The sequence below is a fragment of the Netta rufina genome, assembly GCF_964035555.1.
Source record: "Netta rufina genome assembly, chromosome: 2".
Classification (NCBI taxonomy): domain Eukaryota; kingdom Metazoa; phylum Chordata; class Aves; order Anseriformes; family Anatidae; genus Netta; species Netta rufina.
The window spans coordinates 109516714-109536430 of record NC_140124.1 but is presented as its reverse complement, the minus strand read 5'-3'; the positions used below and the strand labels follow the sequence as shown (position 1 = coordinate 109536430).

The following is a 19717-nucleotide window of genomic DNA, read 5'->3' as shown; positions in this document are numbered from 1 at the left end:
CCACACCAGAACACTGCAAAATTTCCAAAAGGTGATTTTTATTTTTTTTTCTAGCTCATTCAAGAGAAGCCAACAAAGATCCAGGTGCCCCATTTCTTATTCATCACTCACCACATGCAGGCTGCAGGAGCAGGTTCTCCCCGGTTTCTCCCCAGGTTTCCAGTGCTAAGCTCAAAGCAGAAGTGCCGCTGTGCCTGGAAGTGCACGGTGCTGGAAGAGGAAAGAGCAGGAAACTTTGTCCAGGAGCTGGGACACATCAGAATATGCCAGGTCATGTGCCTGGAGCTCTCCATCTTTATTAACATTCATGACATGTACTTGTCTATATAGGCATATACTGCAAGGTTTCAGCATCTACAGAGTTTTGAAAGATGGTACTTTGGTTGAGTATATCCAAGCCAAATTCTCTTTTGATTGATTGTATTCAAATTTGTCCCTTCTTGCTAGCAATTTTTATTGTCCAGGCAATTTCTATTCTATTCTATTTGTATTCTGTTCTACTTCCTACATTTTTCCTCATCCTGGAAGAACCAAAATGCCTTTTCCTCCTGTACTAAGTGTTATGTATGACTAATATCTGTCACTTCTCGGTTTTCTCACTCCCATTGGTGCCACTTTTTAACGTACTCACTACCTCAAGCATCTTGCACTTCTAACCTACAGTCTGTAATTCCTTCAGTTTTTCCAGCATGCAGCCTGCAAGGGAAGACTTGCGACCAGCAGCGTGACTGGAGCTTTTAGTTAGCCTCCAGCTACTATTGCTACCAGCATTCGCCACCTAGTGCAGCCTTTTTTCAGATTTTGCAGGTACACAGAGCTCAGTGTTGGCGTGAATTTGTCATTACCTAAGGGCAGTTCAGATACACTGACGTGCCACCAGTCCTTGCTTGGAATACTGAGAGCGCCTGTCAAAGGCCTTTCTGGTGCACAGGTTGTCAAAACGATTTGCTTAAGGACTGTGTGTGCTGTCCACAGCCTTCAGCTCAGCTTCAAGAGATACTGGCCCACACCATTAAGTGCCCTGAAGACTAGAGCTGAGGCAAACCTGAGTCAATATTGTATGGCAAACAAGGAAAAAGGGTGGTGGACCAAAGGCAGGCTTCATGTAGCGTGATTTAACTGCTGCAGGTTTCATGCTGACTAAATAGGAAGTTGAATGGGAAGGTAGGTCCCACGTTACCAACTTGGCCTAATATGGTGAACAGGATGTGGACTTATTTCTGCCTTGTGTAACTCTCCTGAAGTCAGTACTTACATCAGAAGTTAGCGAATCCTCGCCTTCTCTCGCTTTCTGTGGGTGTACTCTTTTTAAAGACTCACAGTCGGCGACCTAAGAAATCGAAATCAAGATGGCCTTTAACCTTACTACGGGGTCTCTCACTTAGTCGTCCCTACCTCTTTTTGTGACAGTGTGGGGAGTCACGGTGCCTGCTCAGAGAGGGCCCCGCTAATATTTGCCACGTACTCCACTGCTGTTTTGCTCTTGCTTTTTGCTAATGTCCTGAAAGTGACCTTGAAACCTGCTATGATTTGAAGTCCTATTACTGTAGAGTACAAGAATGTTATTTCTGTGATAAATGCTATTACATGTATTTTTTATTGTATAATGTGGTAATTGTTTTACTGACTTTTGTATTTAATAGGAAATTGTGATCTCTGTCAAGCAATCAGCTCTTAAGTCAGTGTCAATTTGACATAATTTTCAGTATTTGTCATATTTGACACGTTTGTCAAATTTTGCACGTATTTGTATCACACTAATAACAGAGACATTTAAATATCTTACAAAATAGGCAGATAACGTGCATGTGAGGACTATGATTCCTGTTTTATTGAGGAAATCAGTTTGTCCGTGTACAAAGCATGGACACGAGCCAACGCAGAGACACCTTCCCGTATCAGAGGCTGCATGCTTTTGAAGAGAGAAAAAAAGATCTTCCAGGCTTGCAAGCTTAATCAGCTCAGCGTTATCAGGTGAAACATGTGTCGAGTAATTGCCATTTCACCCAACAAAAGCTAGCTAAATTCCAAAATCTGGGACGCAACAAACGCAGGAAGGAGAAATTATCCATTTTTAGTTTATTTGTTATCCGGAAGCAAACACAAAGTAAGACATTGTGTTCGATGCATTATGACTGCTTATCTAGGATGGAACTTCAGATGGTTCCTAAGTGTCCAAAGCTAGAAATACGCGAGTTCCTTGTCATAAAGATACAAACAGTCTGACTGCAGCTCATGAAAATTTGTTTCAAGAGCAAACGTGAATGAGTGTTCACCAGATTAGTAACTATTAGATTACACTCTGGAGTTACAACATGAGCATTTTATCTCACCAGACACTTTTAACCCCTAACTGTTTTTAAAATTAGACTTTATTTTCCCTTTTGCTCCCCTTGACATTTTCAAAGCAGTGCTCACAGTTTCCTAGACAGCTGGCTGAGCCACCTCCCACGCAAATTCTCCTGCGTTTTGAGGCAGACAGACAGACATTTTTACTTTACCATACTTGTGAGAAAAGCCCAATCTGATAGCCATGCTCAAAATACACTGTTTGCATGCAGCTGGGCACAAGCACAGCAGCTTCCCTCACCAAAATTGCTGGAGGATGTACTGGGCAGTGCTTCTCCCTGCCTGTTTTGTTAAAGCTGGGCCACTGTAAAAAAGTGATGCAAGATGCACTCGGCAAGAGGGGGCACGATCCATATTGCTTTGTGGAAAGGAGGCCTGGAAAGGATGGAATAAGTTTTGTGTTTCCAAGACCACCTATATATTTTCACGTATGCATTGGACAAAACTCATAAGCAGCATCTGGAGCATGACTCAGGGTTGCAAGCTGCGGGTTCAGGCCTCCTCTTCCTTTCTCTATTACAGGCCTCATGAATTTTGCATTGTTTCAGCTAGAGGCTTGGGATCACCCTGCTGAGGCCTGGCATCATACCTGTGTGTGTTTAATGGCTAAACCAGATGCCTAAAAGCGATGCGAATCAGGCTCTGCATCTCTAACAGCGATTTTCACCTTGTTTGATATCAGGTCTGTAAGGAGCATTTCCTTTGCATTTCAAGGACGACTCGCTGTATGATGTATGGAGTGATCACAAGACCTAATGCTGTAGCTGGCGGAGCACACGGGATGTTCTCTGCGGACCGTGGTTGCTGAAATGGAGCATCTCCATTTCCAAGCGCGACCAAACCCTCCCAAACAAAGAGGTGTGGTAATGGCCATCACAAGGCGAGGGAAAGCAAACACGAGCATGACGTGGTTACAGCATGCATTTTCCCTTTAAGTGTACGTAATTCTTATATATGTATGTGTATATGAGGAGGCATTTCTCCTCAGAAAGAGCAGCCAGGCACTGGGACGGGTTGCCCAGGGAGGTGGTCGAGTCACCGTCCCTGGGGGTGTTCAAGGAAAGGCTGGACGTAGTGCTTGGGGACACGGCTTAGTGGGTGACATTGGTGGTAGGGGGATGGTTGGACCAGGTGATCTTGGAGGTCTCTTCTAACCTTAATGATTCTGTGATTCTGTATTTGCTGTTTTATACAATATACATTGCTATATATGCATATTACTTTGTTGGACCTAATGAATGTACCTGTGTCAAATAAATCATTAACATGGTTTTGTGTAACATAGCAGAAAATTAGGCTTTCAGGTAAATGAAACTAGTGGTTGGACCAGGTGATCTTGGAGATCTTTCCCAACCTTAATGAGTCTCTGATATGTGTGTGTAGTCACCATCCCTGGAAGTCTTTAAAAGACGTTTAGATGTAGAGCTTAGGGATATGGTTTAGTGGAGGACTGTTAGTGTTAGGTCAGAGGTTGGACTCGATCTTGAGGTCTCTTCCAACCTAGAAATTCTGTGATTCTGTGTATATATATGTGTGTGTATGTATATATGAAAGCAGTTGTGGACAAAAAAAGGCAAAACGTAGAATGCTGCTTCTTGTTCCTCTGAACGCAGCCAGCTAGCAGCCAGCTGCCGCCCCACACCGCTTCCAGCGACCTTTACAGCAAGGCGCTGGCCATTTTAACACCTGAAGGCGCTGTGCGTGTGTGTGTGTGTGTGGGGAGGGGTAGGAAAGCAGCCCCGCCCCTAACCGCCCCTAACCGCCCCTAACGGCCCATGCCGCGCGCGCCCCCTCCGACCGTTGAGCGGCGCGCTCACGCCTCCCCTTCCCCTCAGGGGGGGCAGCGCCGCGCATGCGCGCCGCCGGCCCGTGCTGGCCGAGCCTGCCCCCCCCGTTCAAACAGGAAGGCGGACATGTTGGCGGCCGCCGCGCCGTGAGGTGAGCCGCCTCCCCGCCCGGCACCCGCGGGGGCGCAGCGCTCCCTCCCTCTTTTTTTTTATTCATATTTTTATTTTTTTTTTCTAATTTTTTTTTTTTTTTTTTTTTTTTACCCCCTGCAGGCTCGTGGCTTTCTGCACCTTCCCTCTCTCGGTGGTGGTGAGGAGGGAGAGCTGCCGCCCTCGGGACGCTGGCACCGACCCGCCGCCGGCTGCTGCTGCTGCTGCTGCGGGGCGACGACGACGACAACGACGAGGAGGAGGAGGAGGAAGAGGAGGAGGAGGAGGAGGAAGGAGCAGCAGCAGCAGCCAGAACCGCTACGCTGGCTCTCAGGGCGCCTTCCCCGGCCGGCAGGATGCGGCTGCTGAGGCAGCGGGGCCCGAGCAGAGGAGGCAGGGAGAGGAAACCTGCGGCTGCACGGCGCTGAGGCGCCCCGGGGAGCGGGAGCGGGAGCAGGAGCAGGAGCTGGAGCAGGAGCTGGAGCAGGAGCTGGAGCAGCCCCCCTCGCCTCAGGGACTCACGGCTTGAAGGGAGCCCGCAGGGAGCGCGCCCCAGCCCGGCCTGGGCTGCGTGGCTTCTCTTTTGTGCCTGTTCCTCTTCTTTTTTTTTTCCCTTTTCTTTTTTATTTTTAACCTTATTTTGCTCTGGGATAAAGGGGACCTTTCCAATCCCTGGAAACATGTCGACGGGGGAGAGCTTTGAGGCGCGGTTCGAAAAAATCGACGTGACTCTAAAGGACCCCAAGTCCGAGGTGAACGTGGACTGCTTGCTGGTGAGTAGGGACAGCTTGCTGGTCCCCGCAGCCGTCCGCCCCAAATTTCTTACCCTGTGGGACTGAATCTCCGGCTGCTGGCTGAGTCACTGCTCCGCTCCGCGCTGGTGTGTTGTTTACTCAGCGTTGAGCTATGGGCGCGTGAAGTTCTCTGCGAGGGAGAGCGGATTTCATGCCAAGGACGAGCTCGCCTGGTCCTGCCTCAGGCTTGTCATCCCTCTCACCTCACGCACCTTTCTCTGCTTCACCGACACCAGCGGATGCTTTGTGCAAAGCTGTAATTCCTCAGTGCCAGTCCCCTGTGCGAGCAAACGACTGTAAATAGCTTTGTTACCAATTCCCTGTCTGAAAGTGTTTACCCCTTTTAAGAGCGAAGTCCTCTCATGTTGTGGTTAAGCACTGCAGCACTGACTGCTTCCTTTTTAGCGTAGACGTTGGCAAGCACTAATGCCATGTAAAATACAGCTGAAAGATTAATACACCCTTGCAGGTGGCACGATAGTCACAGCAGAGGGGTTAAATGCATATCAAAAGAGTTGGTGTGCTGGGTGGACAATTGCCTGCTAATTGGCTCCCTACGTGATCATACCTGATGGTTCAGTGGCTCTCTGCAATGCTGTCAGTGTTGTAATTGCATCATAAGGAAGCAAAACACAACACTTCCTGACACAAAACCAATACCATTTGACAGTTGCTTGCACAAAAGCGAGTGGTACTTTAGTTCTGATTACAAAAAATACCTTGCCAAAGTGTCTGCCAAATCCAGTCAGGATTTGGGATGCAGATGGGTGCCTTGGTACGCCTAGAGATATCCTTAAGTAGGAAAGTGTAATGCTTACTTTTATGCCAAACCAGTGAATTTCTTTTCTTTGTAGGAAGTGATACAAGTTCGGAAGTGTGTAGGTGGGTCCCCTTCTTCCCCGTCTATTGCTGTCACAAAGAGAACAAGTAAATTGAATTGGTGCCTAGGATGAACTCCCCTGTTATGGGGGGACTGAGGGGTGGAGATGCTTCCTAATAGTCATTTTTAGTCTTCCCCTATACAGCTTTTACCAGATAGCTCATGTAAGCCTAAAGCAGTGGAGAGGTGAAAAGAACCTCATGGAAGACTGCCTAAGTGCATGACAGTGTGTACTCTGTCTAGCTTTTTACTGATTTGTGATGTTTGGAGGTGTTGACAGGTTCAAACTCCCTCCCTGGGTAAAAGCAGGGCCTCACGGATGTTGTTGCTGCTAAGGAAAGCGCGCTGCATCTTCCAGTTAACTTGCTGCTTTTGATCTAGTTTACATATCTTTCATCTTTGAGCCACAGCTAATGAGAACAGATCTGATGCTTAGGGTATACTTTGTCAGTTCTGATGACTTAGGACAGCACTGTCAAATCTTCTATTACACCCGGCCTCTATAGGCAGAAGTCAAGGTTATAAAATGAATTAAGAGGCCAGAGTTTGTACATTAACCACGACTCAGTTTCCTAGTCTGTGTGTTGATGCTGGCGATACCTCGGGGGGGCCTTCCTACAGCAGTACTAATGAGCTTTCAGATATCAGGCATGCAGTTGATAGTATTTTTTAACTGTACTCCGTGATCTTTTAATCAGTTTAAGGATTTGCCCCTTTTCTGTTACTTTAGTCAGAATTTGGAGCTAAGCTGTAGTCATTTTGGGAATGAACTCATTGGGATGCTTCCTGTCATGCTTGTGTTAAGTTTTAGAACGTGTGTTTGCGTCTCAGATCTTAAGAATGTCCTTTAAAAGGAGACTTTAGAAATTTTCTGGGATTTTTGGCATACCTTTGAGTGTTCTTTTAAAGGCAGATTCTTACATTACAGCCATCAGAATTATTTTTTTGTTAGCCCTAGTTACAGGTAATGTTCTTTTACAACAAAAGTGCATATTCTAAAAAAAAAAAAAAAAAAAGCACGTGAACTATTAGGTTGCTTTTGTGTGTGTTTGGTCACTGTATCACTTTCTGGCTGGACTTTGATCTCTCATCAGTTCTAGGGCTCTTTTCTGCAGAATTGAAGTATGAAACCCCTTCTAAAGAGTTTAAGTATTTTATACTTAAAAAATGTGAGATTCACGCTACCGGTGTCATTCTTAGTTCAAGATATAAAGTATCTATTAAATTATCATAATCTGTTTGGGTGTGTTTTAAAGGAAGAAGTGCTTAGGTATAGATGTAATTGATCTGCACCTGAAGTATCTTTTAAGATGACCCCTCCTCCTCAGGCTAAGGAAACTTGTCAGTCTCTTGGCCCAGTACAAATACAAAGGAAACAAAAACAAGTTTATACAATCAGAGTCAATAAAAATGTTTATCTGATTTTATAACATCTTTAAAATCTAAACACCCCTTTTCTTTTGAGTAAAGGCGTGAATTGGTTTTACTTTTTCACTTCTCAGCAATGGTGTTAGGTAACTCATCGGAGCTGTAACATATGGCTGATAGAAAGCATCTATTGCACAGATGCTTTAAATTCAGCATCTGATATTCTATACATACAGGCTTAAAATGCTGGAGTTCCTTTAGTTTCAAGAAACATGCTTTTGGTTGTGAGGAGCAGTCTTAGCGATGCACTTGGTTTCTCCTAAGATAGTTCAGCTTTTTACTTCTACTCTTTAGCTTTATTTTATCTCGTTTCCACTCCTGCTGTTACATCCCTCCGTCCCTCATCAGCTTGTAGCCCCTGTAGAGTAGAAAGCAGGTATGGAATAAACTTCAAATCAGTTTTGTAACCTTTATTTTTTTATTTTTTTATTTTTTTGGTGAATGTCATAAGCTAGCTTCTGTGTGCTAGAAGCATCCTAAATTTATATGTGAAGTAGTGTGAGAACAATAAGGAAAGACGGCTGGGGGAAGGGCAGGTGGGGAGAAGGTCTGCTAGAAAGGAAGGTGCATTACAGATTCAGGAAGGTGTGGGAGAGGAGCTGTGACAACAGAGCAAACGGAAGAGACCTAGTGAGGACTTCAATTTACATGGCACAGGAAGGAAATTAATAAACCTGAGGCACAGGAGGGAGAAGTGCATAAGAGAAAGGAAAAACAAACAGGGTTGTAATAAAAGCAAAGCCAGAAAACTGTAAGTTGCAACTGTTTAACTAAATTTGTTTGCATCTTTGTGACTTCTGTGGGCTTGATTTAGCATGAGGCTGGGAAACGATAGACAGGTTGTCCTTTCCGTGAGCCAAGGGGAGGCCAGAGCCTGTGTTCTTGGTGAAGTGTGTGCCGCAGCATCACGTAGTACTTCTCGCAACATGCCACGTCCTAGCATTCTGTGCCTTGGAAAGACCTAATAAGGATTGTGAAGGCTGTGCTAGATGAGTTGTCACGCTGTAGGGTGTGTGACGGTCAGGTACTGGTGCATACCACTGGAGTGCTAAATGCAGATAAGGGCAATGTAATCATAGACTCATTAAGGTTGGAAAAGACCTTCAAGATTGTCTGGTCCAGCCATCCCCCTGCTACTAATGTCACCCACTAAACCGTGTCCCTTTTATCTTCAGCTTAGTGTTCCATTAAAGCTGTTAAGCAGGAGAAAATAACAGTCACCGAGAATGCTTTTATGATTTTGGGATAACAACATTTTTTTCCTCGGTGTTCCTTACTAATTTCTTGGAGTTCATAGGCTTCCAGGTTTTGGAGAGTGGGGAGGGAGGGATATGATCTGTGGATGTACAGGGGCACATCTTGACCTGAGGCAGCTTATGCATGTGATTGATTGAAAAGTAACTAGCAAAGTCTCATGAAGAAGTTTCTTGATGCTCTCTTTGCTCTGCTAACAACTCTGAAAGAGTCTTTCTACGTTTTATGTGGACACTTGAGTAATTCGGTTATTCAAATATTTTGTCAATTACTTGAGTAGTTGATTTTAAGACTTCAGATGGTCTCAGCCTTCAAAGCTGTCCTGTTTCACTTGCTCAGCAGTTTAGCTTCAAATCAGCTGGTAACAGTGAGTGCTGCTTGTGACAAACTTGGTTTATCTAGTGTCTTCCGTTTTTTGTTATAACAAAAATGCACAAGTGCAGACATTGATTCACCTCGTTTTCTTATGTCTAATTAATATTTGGACAGATGAATTCATGTTCATCTGTCTTGCATTGGAAGAGGTGAGAAGATCTCATGCACTTTAGAATTTGGGGTTTAAATCTCTGTTGTTACTAAACCTTTTTTTATCTTCTCCACTTAAAACTTGTTGGAAAGCATTTTTGGAGACCTTGTGGTTAAAGACTTGGTAAATAAATGGGGAGGGCAGTAAAGAATGCAAGTCAAAGTACCTTTACTTCAGGAGCTATGTTGATGTGAAGTTAATGATAAAAGGTAAAATGCAACTGTAAGGCGGCTTTGGAAACACAAGAACTGCATTTGCATCTTAGGTTGCACCTTCTAGGAGTCTTGAATATTATGCAAGCCCCTAGAGAGTAGTAGTAAAGATGGTGGGACTATCACGTTAGCATTTGATTCACAGTGTATGGTCTTACACAAGAATTGTTAACTGAGTGATCCCCCTGCTTGTAATACTAGAGGCTGTAGGCATATAATTACTGTTTTTCCTGTAAAAAGTTTTAATCAGGAATAATAGGAAGTTGATCTTAAGACATGTTTCAGCAAGACCGCTGGAGGAACAAAAAAAACACAAAAATAAAAACCTTTAATAGTTTGCTTACAAACATTTTTACTTGGAAAGAGCATTTACAATGTCCTTTCCCTGGCAACTGTGGAATATTTTTGTTTTTTGGGGGTGGCAGGAAGGAAGAGGGAAACACCTGGAATTTGTTTGCTGGACAAATTGAAAATCAACCTGTGGGTATGTAGTTCTTTGATTTTTATTTTATTTTTTTGGAAGACGATAGCTTTGGGAGCCACTTGTTGAGAACTTAATAAATATTTAGGAGCTCTAGGACCAAGTGATATTGGTAGCCTCACAGTTGGTGTTAGTAGAATTCCCTAGAATGTAATTTAACACTACATGAAAATAAAGTTGTTTTTTTTAGGTCTCTTACCAAGGAATACTGAGATGTTTATCTCAATACGGGATGTTTATCTTAAATTTGAGAGGTTCTGAAATATGTATTTAAAACCTTCTATTTCTCCTGACCTTTAGTTGATGCAATTTATCAAAACTCCTTTGTCATCAAGAAATTGCAGCTCTAAATGGGCATGCAGGAAAGCTGAACTTCCGTCTTTGAGAACAGAAACGGAGAATGTTTGAAAACTGTTCTGCCTCTGCCTTCATTTGTTCATTGAAGCAGCAATAAAGCCAGAAGGGTGATGAGACAATACTCATAAAGCTGTAAACGCTATGCAGGCAACACCCAATTATAGCACTTTTAAAAACAAGTGCAAATAGTACTGTCATCTTCCTCAGAAGTCTGCTGAGATACACGTTCGGATAAACAGGGCTTGAACAAGAGCTGAAACATGATCTTCAGGGAAGTAAAAATGCTTTGGAGATCTTGGTGACTGCAGTGTTTTGCTGTGCTGAGACTCTTTGCTGTCTCGTAGTGTCATCTTCAGTCGGGTTTCTTCTTGAGCTTTTCAGTATGGATTGATATCCAAACAGCACCAGCTGTGGTGCAGCACCATGCTGAGGTGCATCTTGAAGGTGTTGAGGTTGCAGAAGTGGAGAGGCGATCTGGATAAGCAGCAGTTGCTCTGACTGGTTAGCTGCCTGTTCTGCTAAGGGAAAGCTGCCACAGGACCAGCACCAGCTGGTCAAAGCACAGGTCAAAGTCTATTCTGATACTCAAAATCTTGTAGCGCATGGGTTTTTGCTTACTGAAAGATTGCCACTCCCTGTCAATATTTATACAATGCTATGTCATGGGGACAGTCCTTAAAATCTCTTTGTTGTAGGCTCTAATTTAAATCCGACTGTTGGCTTCTATATTTCAGCTTTCCCTCCTTAATTTCTCCAGTGTGGTCATATTTCTTCAGCCTATGTAAAAGAAACAGAAAAATGTGAATGTTTTCTTTGTTTTTTTTTAGTTGTGTGGTTCAAGATGGTGCAAAGACACGATTCCTGGAAACCTCTGTAGAAAACACTAGACAAACTAAGGCTTTATTTTGGATTGTGGTTTGGAACTACCTAAATGCCTGTCTAGGTTGTGTATATCTGGTCTACAAAACTCGTAATTGATCTAGAAATACAAGTGGGACAGCTACTTGCTTTTCCTACAGATCTTCACGAATTGTAATATTCCCTTCAGAAACAAGGAATTAAGAAATTCTTGAATTCTAATACTTGGGCAAATATTGATGAGTAATCTTGTCCTCTTTCCCTCTTAAAAGCTGTGCAGTATTCAGTTATTGCTGCGTAGTGTTCATGTAAGTTAAATGCCAAGACATGAATATATTCAGAGAAAACTGCTATTTCCCGATAAAGTCTAGTGAAGTTAGATATCCCCACATAAACTGCATTAATTAAAAAAAAAAAAAAAGACTGTTTTCCCATGTAGTCACCAACTGCTACTGTTTCTCCAGAAGTTGGGTTTCTTCTTTAGCAAATAATGGCAAAAGAAAGTCTTGACTACGCAAAACAAAAGTCCCTCATGTCTGGCTTGTGCTTTCTAAAGAAGGGAAGGTCAGAAGCTTCTCTCATCATCTTGACATTTAAGGTAGGAAATTCTCACTGGTTTTAGTGTTAGGGGAAGATACGTTTTTCAGAAGATGACTGCTAGGATTTCTGTAATAGCCATGGTAGTTCCTTGAGATGGGAAAGCATGAGGGAAGAATGGATGGTCAGGGCTAATTTTGTGTTGGTCACTGTTGGATGATACTGAGTTTGTGTTTAAAGAAGATGGAGCTCTTGAGGTGAAAACCTTTTTCCTTTTTTTTCCAAATCAGTTAATTTGGAAAATGATTTTGAAGTCTGTCTTTTCCACCTTCGATACATGCACAGAAGGGACCTCTGGAGGTCATCTTGTCCCTCCCCTTCTCACACAGGGCCGCCTGGGGCCACTTGCCCAGGGCTGCAACCAAATGGCTTCGGACTCTCTCCAGGGATGGAGACTCCATAACCTCTCTGGGAAGCCTGTGTTTTGCTGTTTGGCAGCAACATTTTTACTTCGTTGATGCTCCAGAAGAGGAGAACAAAATTCACTGAAGCCAAACAGAAAAGTCACGGGTGCTCATCTTGCATTTGTTTGAATGGACGCATCATTTTCTAAGCGGTTGAGCCTTGTTAATGCAGTCAGAAAATCTCTCTGGAGCCTGAATCTTTTTCTTCTGAAAGGTATCTCCCAAAAAAGACCAGAAGAACCTTCCCGCATGGAGGCAACTGTAGAATTGGAGACTTTGTGCATAAGGGTGATCACCTGAGGGGGAAGCTACTGTAAATTAGTAAGCTCGTTACATTTAATTTGTGACTGCAGTTGAAACAGCTCAGATGTAGTTCTTTTTCCTGTTGGAGAGAAAAAGGGTAAAAATAATAATAATAAAAAAAAGAAGTTGCCTTGCTCTGATGTCAGATTTACGCTCCAGCAGTGCCACCTCAGTTCGTGATTGTGACCTGTTGCACTTCTGTATCTGAGTGTATGCATCACGCTGCTTCTGACAAGAGGTGAGGGAGGTTATGTAGGGCTTTCCCCTTCTTGGTAGGGGAACGTGAAGGGCTTTGATGCTAATGGGGCAGGAACCTTCCATTCCTGGGGCGTAGGCAGAAGGGGAGGAGAGGCTGAATGTGGTAGAAGCTCAAGTGCCACGTATCAGTGCAACAAGTGCCATCTTCTCGCAGTGTGGGTGTCAATCCAGCATGCTCATTTCATGCTTGATGGCTGGAGCACATCTGACTGCAAGTCTGGAGTGATGCTGTTTTCAAAAAGGACTTTTGGAGGGAGGAAACTTTTCTGACCAGGAGATGATAGAGTAGAAGTGGATGTAGAAGATCCCACAGGGAAGAGAGGGGGCTGTAGGTAGGAGAAAGAGTTCATGCTGGTTACAGTTGCTCCATGCCTTTCGTCACAGATGTCAGGTTGCGCAGAACAACACAAGGTAGAATGTAAAGCTGATGCTGAAAACAGGCAATACTGGTGCCTTGCAACTGTGTCTCGGTTTTATATTCGACATCCTTGCTGAAAGGGACAGTGGGATTGAGTGCACCCTCAGCAAGCTTACTGATGACACCACGTTGAGTGATGTGGTCAACACACTGGAGGGCAGGGATGCCATCCAGAGGAAGCTGGATGGACTTTAGAGGTGAGCCAACACATCTTTGGGCTGTTATCCTCCTTAAACTCCAGTTACTACTAATTCACCTGCCAGCAAACTGGTGACGTGGTTTGGTTTGGCCCAGGAATCATTCAAACAGCTCTGAATAACGTGGTGTAAAGGGTGTAACTCGCAACTGCATACTATCTATTCTCCTGTATGTGTACAAGGCTGAAAATGGTGCCAGCCAAGTGATAGACTTGTTAGGGTTTGAAGCTTTTGCCTTGCTGGCAACAATTATCACAGCTTTTGGAACAGGAGCTGTTGTTGCTAACACCAGCAGAGCAAAGAGAGCAACGGAAATGACGGGATGCCCATTAGGGGCGATGGAGTGAAAGTTGAACTGTTGATGCAAAGTGTCTGTGTTTTTTTTTTTTTTTTTTTAACTCCTCCCCATCAAAGTACACCGAATTTGGAGTTGGAGATGTCATTAAGAAGTGAGGCTTCCTCTGTAGAGCACAGATACACATCCTGGAAGAGCTTTCGTCTTTGACAAAAATGCTCTTGCCTATTTTAAGCCTTGCTCAGGCCCAACAAACTTCATGCAGTTTCTGGACATAGCATAGCTCTAAAGCGTTTGGAGATGGTTTTGGCTTTTAAAATCCAAAGCAGCTGCTGGAGGGATCTTCAGGTCTGGTCACACCACGATTCCAGGAAAGCTGTGAAGGCCCTCACCATATTCAGGAGAATTTGGGGGTATCTATCTAAAGAATAGAATTGTAACATGCAGAAGCTCTTGTACCAAGGAACTTGCACGCTCAGAGGTCTTTGTTGGTTCCACTTGATGCCTAAGTTTGGAATTTGGAAAGGACTAAAACTTACTTTTGTCTCTAAGAGATCACAGTTCTTGGTAAGTTCACGGGAAAATAGAGTCAGAGAAATATGAATTCCAGGGGAATTTTTTGATATACCCCTTTTCACTTCAGTTTGAACTCATACAAATGATCAGGAATAAATAAAATGATTCAATTAGAACTTTGTATTTGCAGGTCAAGAAGTTTTTTCCCAATTTTCAGATGCCATGGGAACATAAACTTAATTTTTCAATTTAAAAATTGACCAGAATAGGCAGCTAAAGACTTGCCTTCAAATTGTCTTGTGAGAGGTTGGTTAGTTGTCCGAAACAGAAAATGTAAGACGTCAGACCTTGCTGATGTTGAATCACTCAACAGAACTTCCCTGCCAGTTGTGTTGTGTTAATCACATTTTGTGGGAGAAAATAACAGTATCCGGGAGGAGTGTGTGTTTGAAGCAAGCAGGGTGGAAGGGTAAGCTTTCTCCAGTACAAGGAGTTACCAGTGTTTATGTTTAATTTAAAAATTCGTCTCATGAAGCGATGGGTTAGGAAAAGCGCGTGTGGGAGGGAATGAAATATGACTGGCAGCTTTTGAGAATTACTTTTAGAAGTGCTCTGTGTTCACAGTACATTTAACTGTTCTCCCTGGGGAGTTGCAATCAACTGTTTTCATAGCCATGGAGAAAGACAACCTTTAAAAACAAACAAAAAACTTGCAACTTTGTCTAACCATAGTTTTAAGCTTTAGCTCAGCCTTCTGTAGGTTGATCTTACTTTCCATGGAAGGTATCATGATAAAAAAATGTTTCTCAGGTACAATGAAAACCAGCTTTTCCATCCTGGAGCTGCAGAAATGAGCTATTTTCATTAGTAAGTCTCCCTTCTTTCTCCAGAAGAAAGTGTAAGAAGTGTTAGCCAAAAGAGCTTCTGCTGAAGTTGGGCGAGACACCTGCCTCTTCAGCTCTGCAAAATACTGCTTTTGGAATTCCAGGGCACTTTAATACTGGGGGAGGATGTCTGTTATCAAGATCTCATTCTTCGTTGTTTGACTAAGTTAATTGCAGTTTCACTTCTGCTGCAGAAGAAGCGATCTTCTGATGGGAAGAGGATGGGAGAACAGTTGGGGAGGTGACAACGGAAGTCGTTTTGTCGATAATGCCAATCCTGTCTGTTCCTAAGCTCTCAAGTTAACGTAATTCTTAAATACTCATGGTGAATATATTTGCCTACCATAAATTACATCACTCTTGCTGATTTTGGTAAATAAATGCTTATTCATTTGACTTTGAGATTGTGCAAAGTGGATCATTCCACTTAAATACTCTTACTTTTCCAAGTACCAATCAAATATCAAACCTGAAGTTGAAATGCAAGTTGGTGTGCAATATTGTTCTTCTTTCTCCTTCTTAGTAAATGAAGTATCAACCCATGGAGAGCATCAGTGCAGTATCAAACTCTGATGCTGCTTTTGTGTTCTGCACTTAGTTTTATTCAGTTTTCACGGGCAAGGATGGTGGTAGGGGGATGAAAACAGCAAAAAAGCCTTTTGTTTAAAAGGAAGCCTTGTCTGTAAGATACAAATATGAACACAAGTTTTGGAAAACAGAAATTAGGAAGATTATAATTAAAGATGACTTCGGGACTTGAGTCATTTGGTTGGCCTGTGGTGACTTAAGTTAGGGTTGTCCAGTTTTCTTAAGCTTTCTGTGAGACTGCGTTTCGTTTCTCCATCCAGCTCCTAAAATAAGGAGGTACTGTTTTTTTTCCAGCTGTAGGTTTGATGGTGTGGAGGCAAGCTGCTGGTTGTACTCTTTTAAGAGACCACGGTACTACCAATGTCATGTCCCTGTGTAGTTGGAAGCAGACATCAAGCTTCTAGTACCCATGTGGCAAATAGTAAGGACAAAAAAAACCCTGAGGACTTTTTAAACAGATCGAAAGGAAGATGTGAAACTGTTTATATCATACCAACAAAGATGCGGTGTTAAACTGTACTATTTTTATAGCAGAGTTTTAACTAACTCTAAGCCATTGCTTCCAGATTGTTAAGTAGAGTTAGCATTGTATTTTCTTTAGTTATCAGTGATAAATAAGGGAAACAAACTTATTTGTATGTAGCTATGGCTTCCAGATACGGCTTTTAAGTAAACTAGTTTCTTCTTGATTTAGTACATGAGCCTAAAAACTGCTTTGCTTCAGTATAATAGAAGTAAACGTTTATGATGCCGTTTGGTTTTAGAAGCATGGGAACTTTGATGTTCATAATGTAGCTGACAAGTCTTCAACTTTGAATACATTATGCTAGGGGGTTATTGTATTGGGGGGGAGAGAATTGGAGACAAATCAAGCAAGAGCTTCATGAAAGTTCAGTTCAGTACCACTTGACTGAGCTGTCTGTTGTATGTGTATGTCAAGGTGTTAATATTAAGATGTATGCATCTTAAACTGCAATTAAATTTACAAACCACAGCATCCAGTGCTTAGGTGATAATGCTCGGTGGTATACTAGGAGGCTGCTCCTGTTTGCCATGATTTCCACTAGTGTAAGGAGGGAAGTAGGAGGGAAGGGGGAAAGATCACCGAAATGTTTCGTTGACCTAAATAGTTCTTGGGGGTTGCAATAAATACAGTTCATTAGTTCTCTGAAAGGCTACTTCTTAGCCTTATGTTTTGAGTATGTAGTAGTTTTTCCTACCTTAACGAGGTCATATACGTGCAATTCTTGCTTTACTTTTGCTTCGCTGCTTAGTCTTTTTCACAGGTTTCAAGGAAAGCCTTTCTGTGGAAAGTTTCATTTGAGATCTTTAAATAAATGCTAGTTGGCTAGAAATAAAAATAATTGTTTGGAACATTCGTGGTACTTCATGTGTTCGTGACTGAAAATAAGGCGAAGTTCAGACATAAGCTGTATGTTTTTTAAATAAAAAAATCCTCCAAATTTGATTGAACTACTTTGTTTTTCAGAATAATGCTTAGGAGTTTTAGCTCTCAGTACTGTGAAATTATAATTTCCTACTTGAGATTTTGTTAGGAAGAGTTACGTTGAGAATATTTCTATATATTGTTGATATGATCCACAAAATAGCAAATGATTCAGATAGTACCATGTTCCTATATATATCTATATAATGTAGAAATATATATATATATATATATTTGAATTAGGGTTAGTTGTCACGAGCTGTCTAATATATTATTTTTAAAGAATCTCAAGATTAGTAAACCTGTGCAGTGTTTCATGTCTTGGTTTTCCATTTCTTTTTCTAGCTTTGGTTACAAAGCCTCAGAGAAGTTCTTGAATGTCAGTGCAACAGTCTGTTTTCAGCAGCGCAAGTTAGCCTGTGTGGTTAGTGTGTGCATGTATGTATGAGTTGTTCCCAGGCAACATCATGCAGGATATGATATCCATGCTAATCAGCACAATGTGCGTATCATTTATCTTGTAACATCAGGTTTGGTTGGGGAAAAAAAAGTGAAGAAAACCTTTAAGTCTAATGGCATGAAGAGATAAAGGAAACTGAGCCACAGAATGAATACATAATTCTAGTTTCTAAATGGACAAAAAAAATGAACTGCTGCAACTGTTAGATGAAAAATACTTCAGAAAAATATTTATTAGCACCTGACTGGAAACTACAAATTGCAGTTGTCTGAATTAATAAATGCAGTAGAAAGCTCCTGAGCAGTTAACTTTTTTTGGTCACATTTAATACTTCTCAAATGAAGATGAAGACTCTGGAAGCAGGAATAAAACATTCCCAGGATTTAAACCTATAAGTTCAAATTTTCCATTTGGGTTGGGAAAAGTTCTCTACTAAGCTGTAGAAATTTCCAAAATGATCAGGAGCTAGAGTTCTTCTGCACTTGGTAAGTTTTGACTCATTTTTGTCTTTCTTCCATCTGATAGATGACCGCAGGTGAGAAGTTGCTTAATTAGTGTGTAACTCTCCAAATTAAGAGTTGGCATAGAGCAAAAGTTTTCAGTAAATAGGGTATCATCCTCTCACCTGTATTACTACCTGGTGTCTTTCTGATAGAGCCCTAAAAATTGGGGAAAAAAAAAAAACAAACACGGGGGGGAAGCCCAGACTCTTAACTTCAAATATAATTTTTCTCAACAGATTTTTATGCAGTGATAAACATTATAGGTGCTAGAGATTGATTCTAGAGTTTTGTTTCTACAATCCCAAATTTGCTACAGATTTATAGCTGCAATCCCCAGGTAGAGGAAGGCCAAGACAGTCCTGCTGCAATGGCTTCTTGAGTCTTGTTTGTAAGTCAGTGCTTAGCACCATGACTGCCCTCGTGCTTCACACAGTGGCTGTAGTTTTTATATAGATGCTTTTTAAAGTTTACCTTCCTTTTCTATATGTTTACTTCTCAGGGGGTAGTATCATGATTAGCAGGAAAAGATACTAGATAAAATAAAAAGGAATCAGGAAAACGCATTGGGAAGAGCAATTGAAATTCCAGCTAGTGCTTTAGGTCTTGTCTCAGTTGCAGTTATGAAGGGTGTTAGTGTCCTCCGTTCTCTTTTGAAGAACGCAACTGCTCCTATGCTTGCTATGCTAGATAAGCAGTTTCAAGGATGTTACTGTGGTGTGTGGCAGGGAAGAGAGGTTAAATCAGGGTATCTCTTAGTCAGCCTTTTGCCATCAGCTTTGCATTTTGACCAGGTCAGACCACAATGTGCTGGTAGTCGCTTCTTCACAGAACTGGAGATGTAAGCCTTGTTTATCTTTTAAGACACTCACAGGTGTTCATTTTCCTTCCTACAGAAAGATTTTTTCCTATAGAAATTTATTCTGAGGATGGTATAGGAAATGCAATATCCTATGCCAGTACAATATCTTCTGGCTTTGCTGTTTTTGTTGGTGTCTTTGGCGTTTCAGCAACTAAAATCGTATTTTTGACTTGCTTACAATATTGAATGATGTCTGGAGCCAGAGTTAGTCAGATTGTGGGATCTTCAGAAGATGTTTTTCAGCTGTTAATCTTAACATTTATGGAGAAACAGCATGTGAGAATTTGAAACTATTCCACTCAGCTCTTTTTCTAAACTTTCTTCCTCTTGTCTTCTGACAGCCATGAACTTTTCGTTAGGTTTTCAGAAGAACGTACCTATTTGTGGATGGGTTTGGTTTGAATCTTGATGTTGATCTCCTGGTCTTCTCGTATTTCCTTACAGTAACATGTGCAAATGTAGTTGTATTTTGGTGAAATAATCATCTTTTAAACTTGCATTCTCATTTAAGACTTGCTTAAAAGCCAAATTTTATAAACTGGACTAAGAATGATCTTTCTAGGTGTAACTGGAGTAGGATTTTTTTCAATGAGGTAAGATTCTCTGTAAGAGTTTGGGTTTGTACTGTTGTAGTTTTTGATAGGCAGAGAGGGGAAAAAAAAAAAAACATTAAAAAAGGATCAGTCACATGCTTGTGTATGTTAAATCCAAATTGGAAGGAAGCTCCAAACATTTGAATGTGATATGATCTTAAAAGCTGATCCACACTGACTCAAAAAAGAGAATCTGTTGATTTTATTTGCTGCAAGTCCTATTGGTATGTGGTATCTTGGTTCTTTTATATGGCACTGTCAGATGAAATGTAGCATTGCTTGTCTTCTTTGTAAATTATGTGAAGCCTAGAGCTCTGCA

The 19717-nt window shown here is 41.9% G+C and overlaps 1 protein-coding gene across 2 annotated transcripts in view; it reads left to right on the top strand.

Moving 5' to 3' along the window:
* The first annotated feature begins 4267 nt into the window (after positions 1 to 4267).
* Positions 4268 to 19717, top strand: part of ROCK1 (Rho associated coiled-coil containing protein kinase 1) — an 87123-nt gene continuing 71673 nt past the window's right edge. For both annotated transcript variants that reach the window (XM_084281828.1, XM_084281827.1), the window contains exons 1-2: positions 4268 to 4287; positions 4410 to 5059. In XM_084281828.1, coding sequence (XP_084137954.1) covers positions 4967 to 5059 — 93 coding nt within the window. In that variant the 5' untranslated portion in view covers positions 4268 to 4287; positions 4410 to 4966. The remainder of the gene's footprint in view (positions 4288 to 4409; positions 5060 to 19717) is intronic.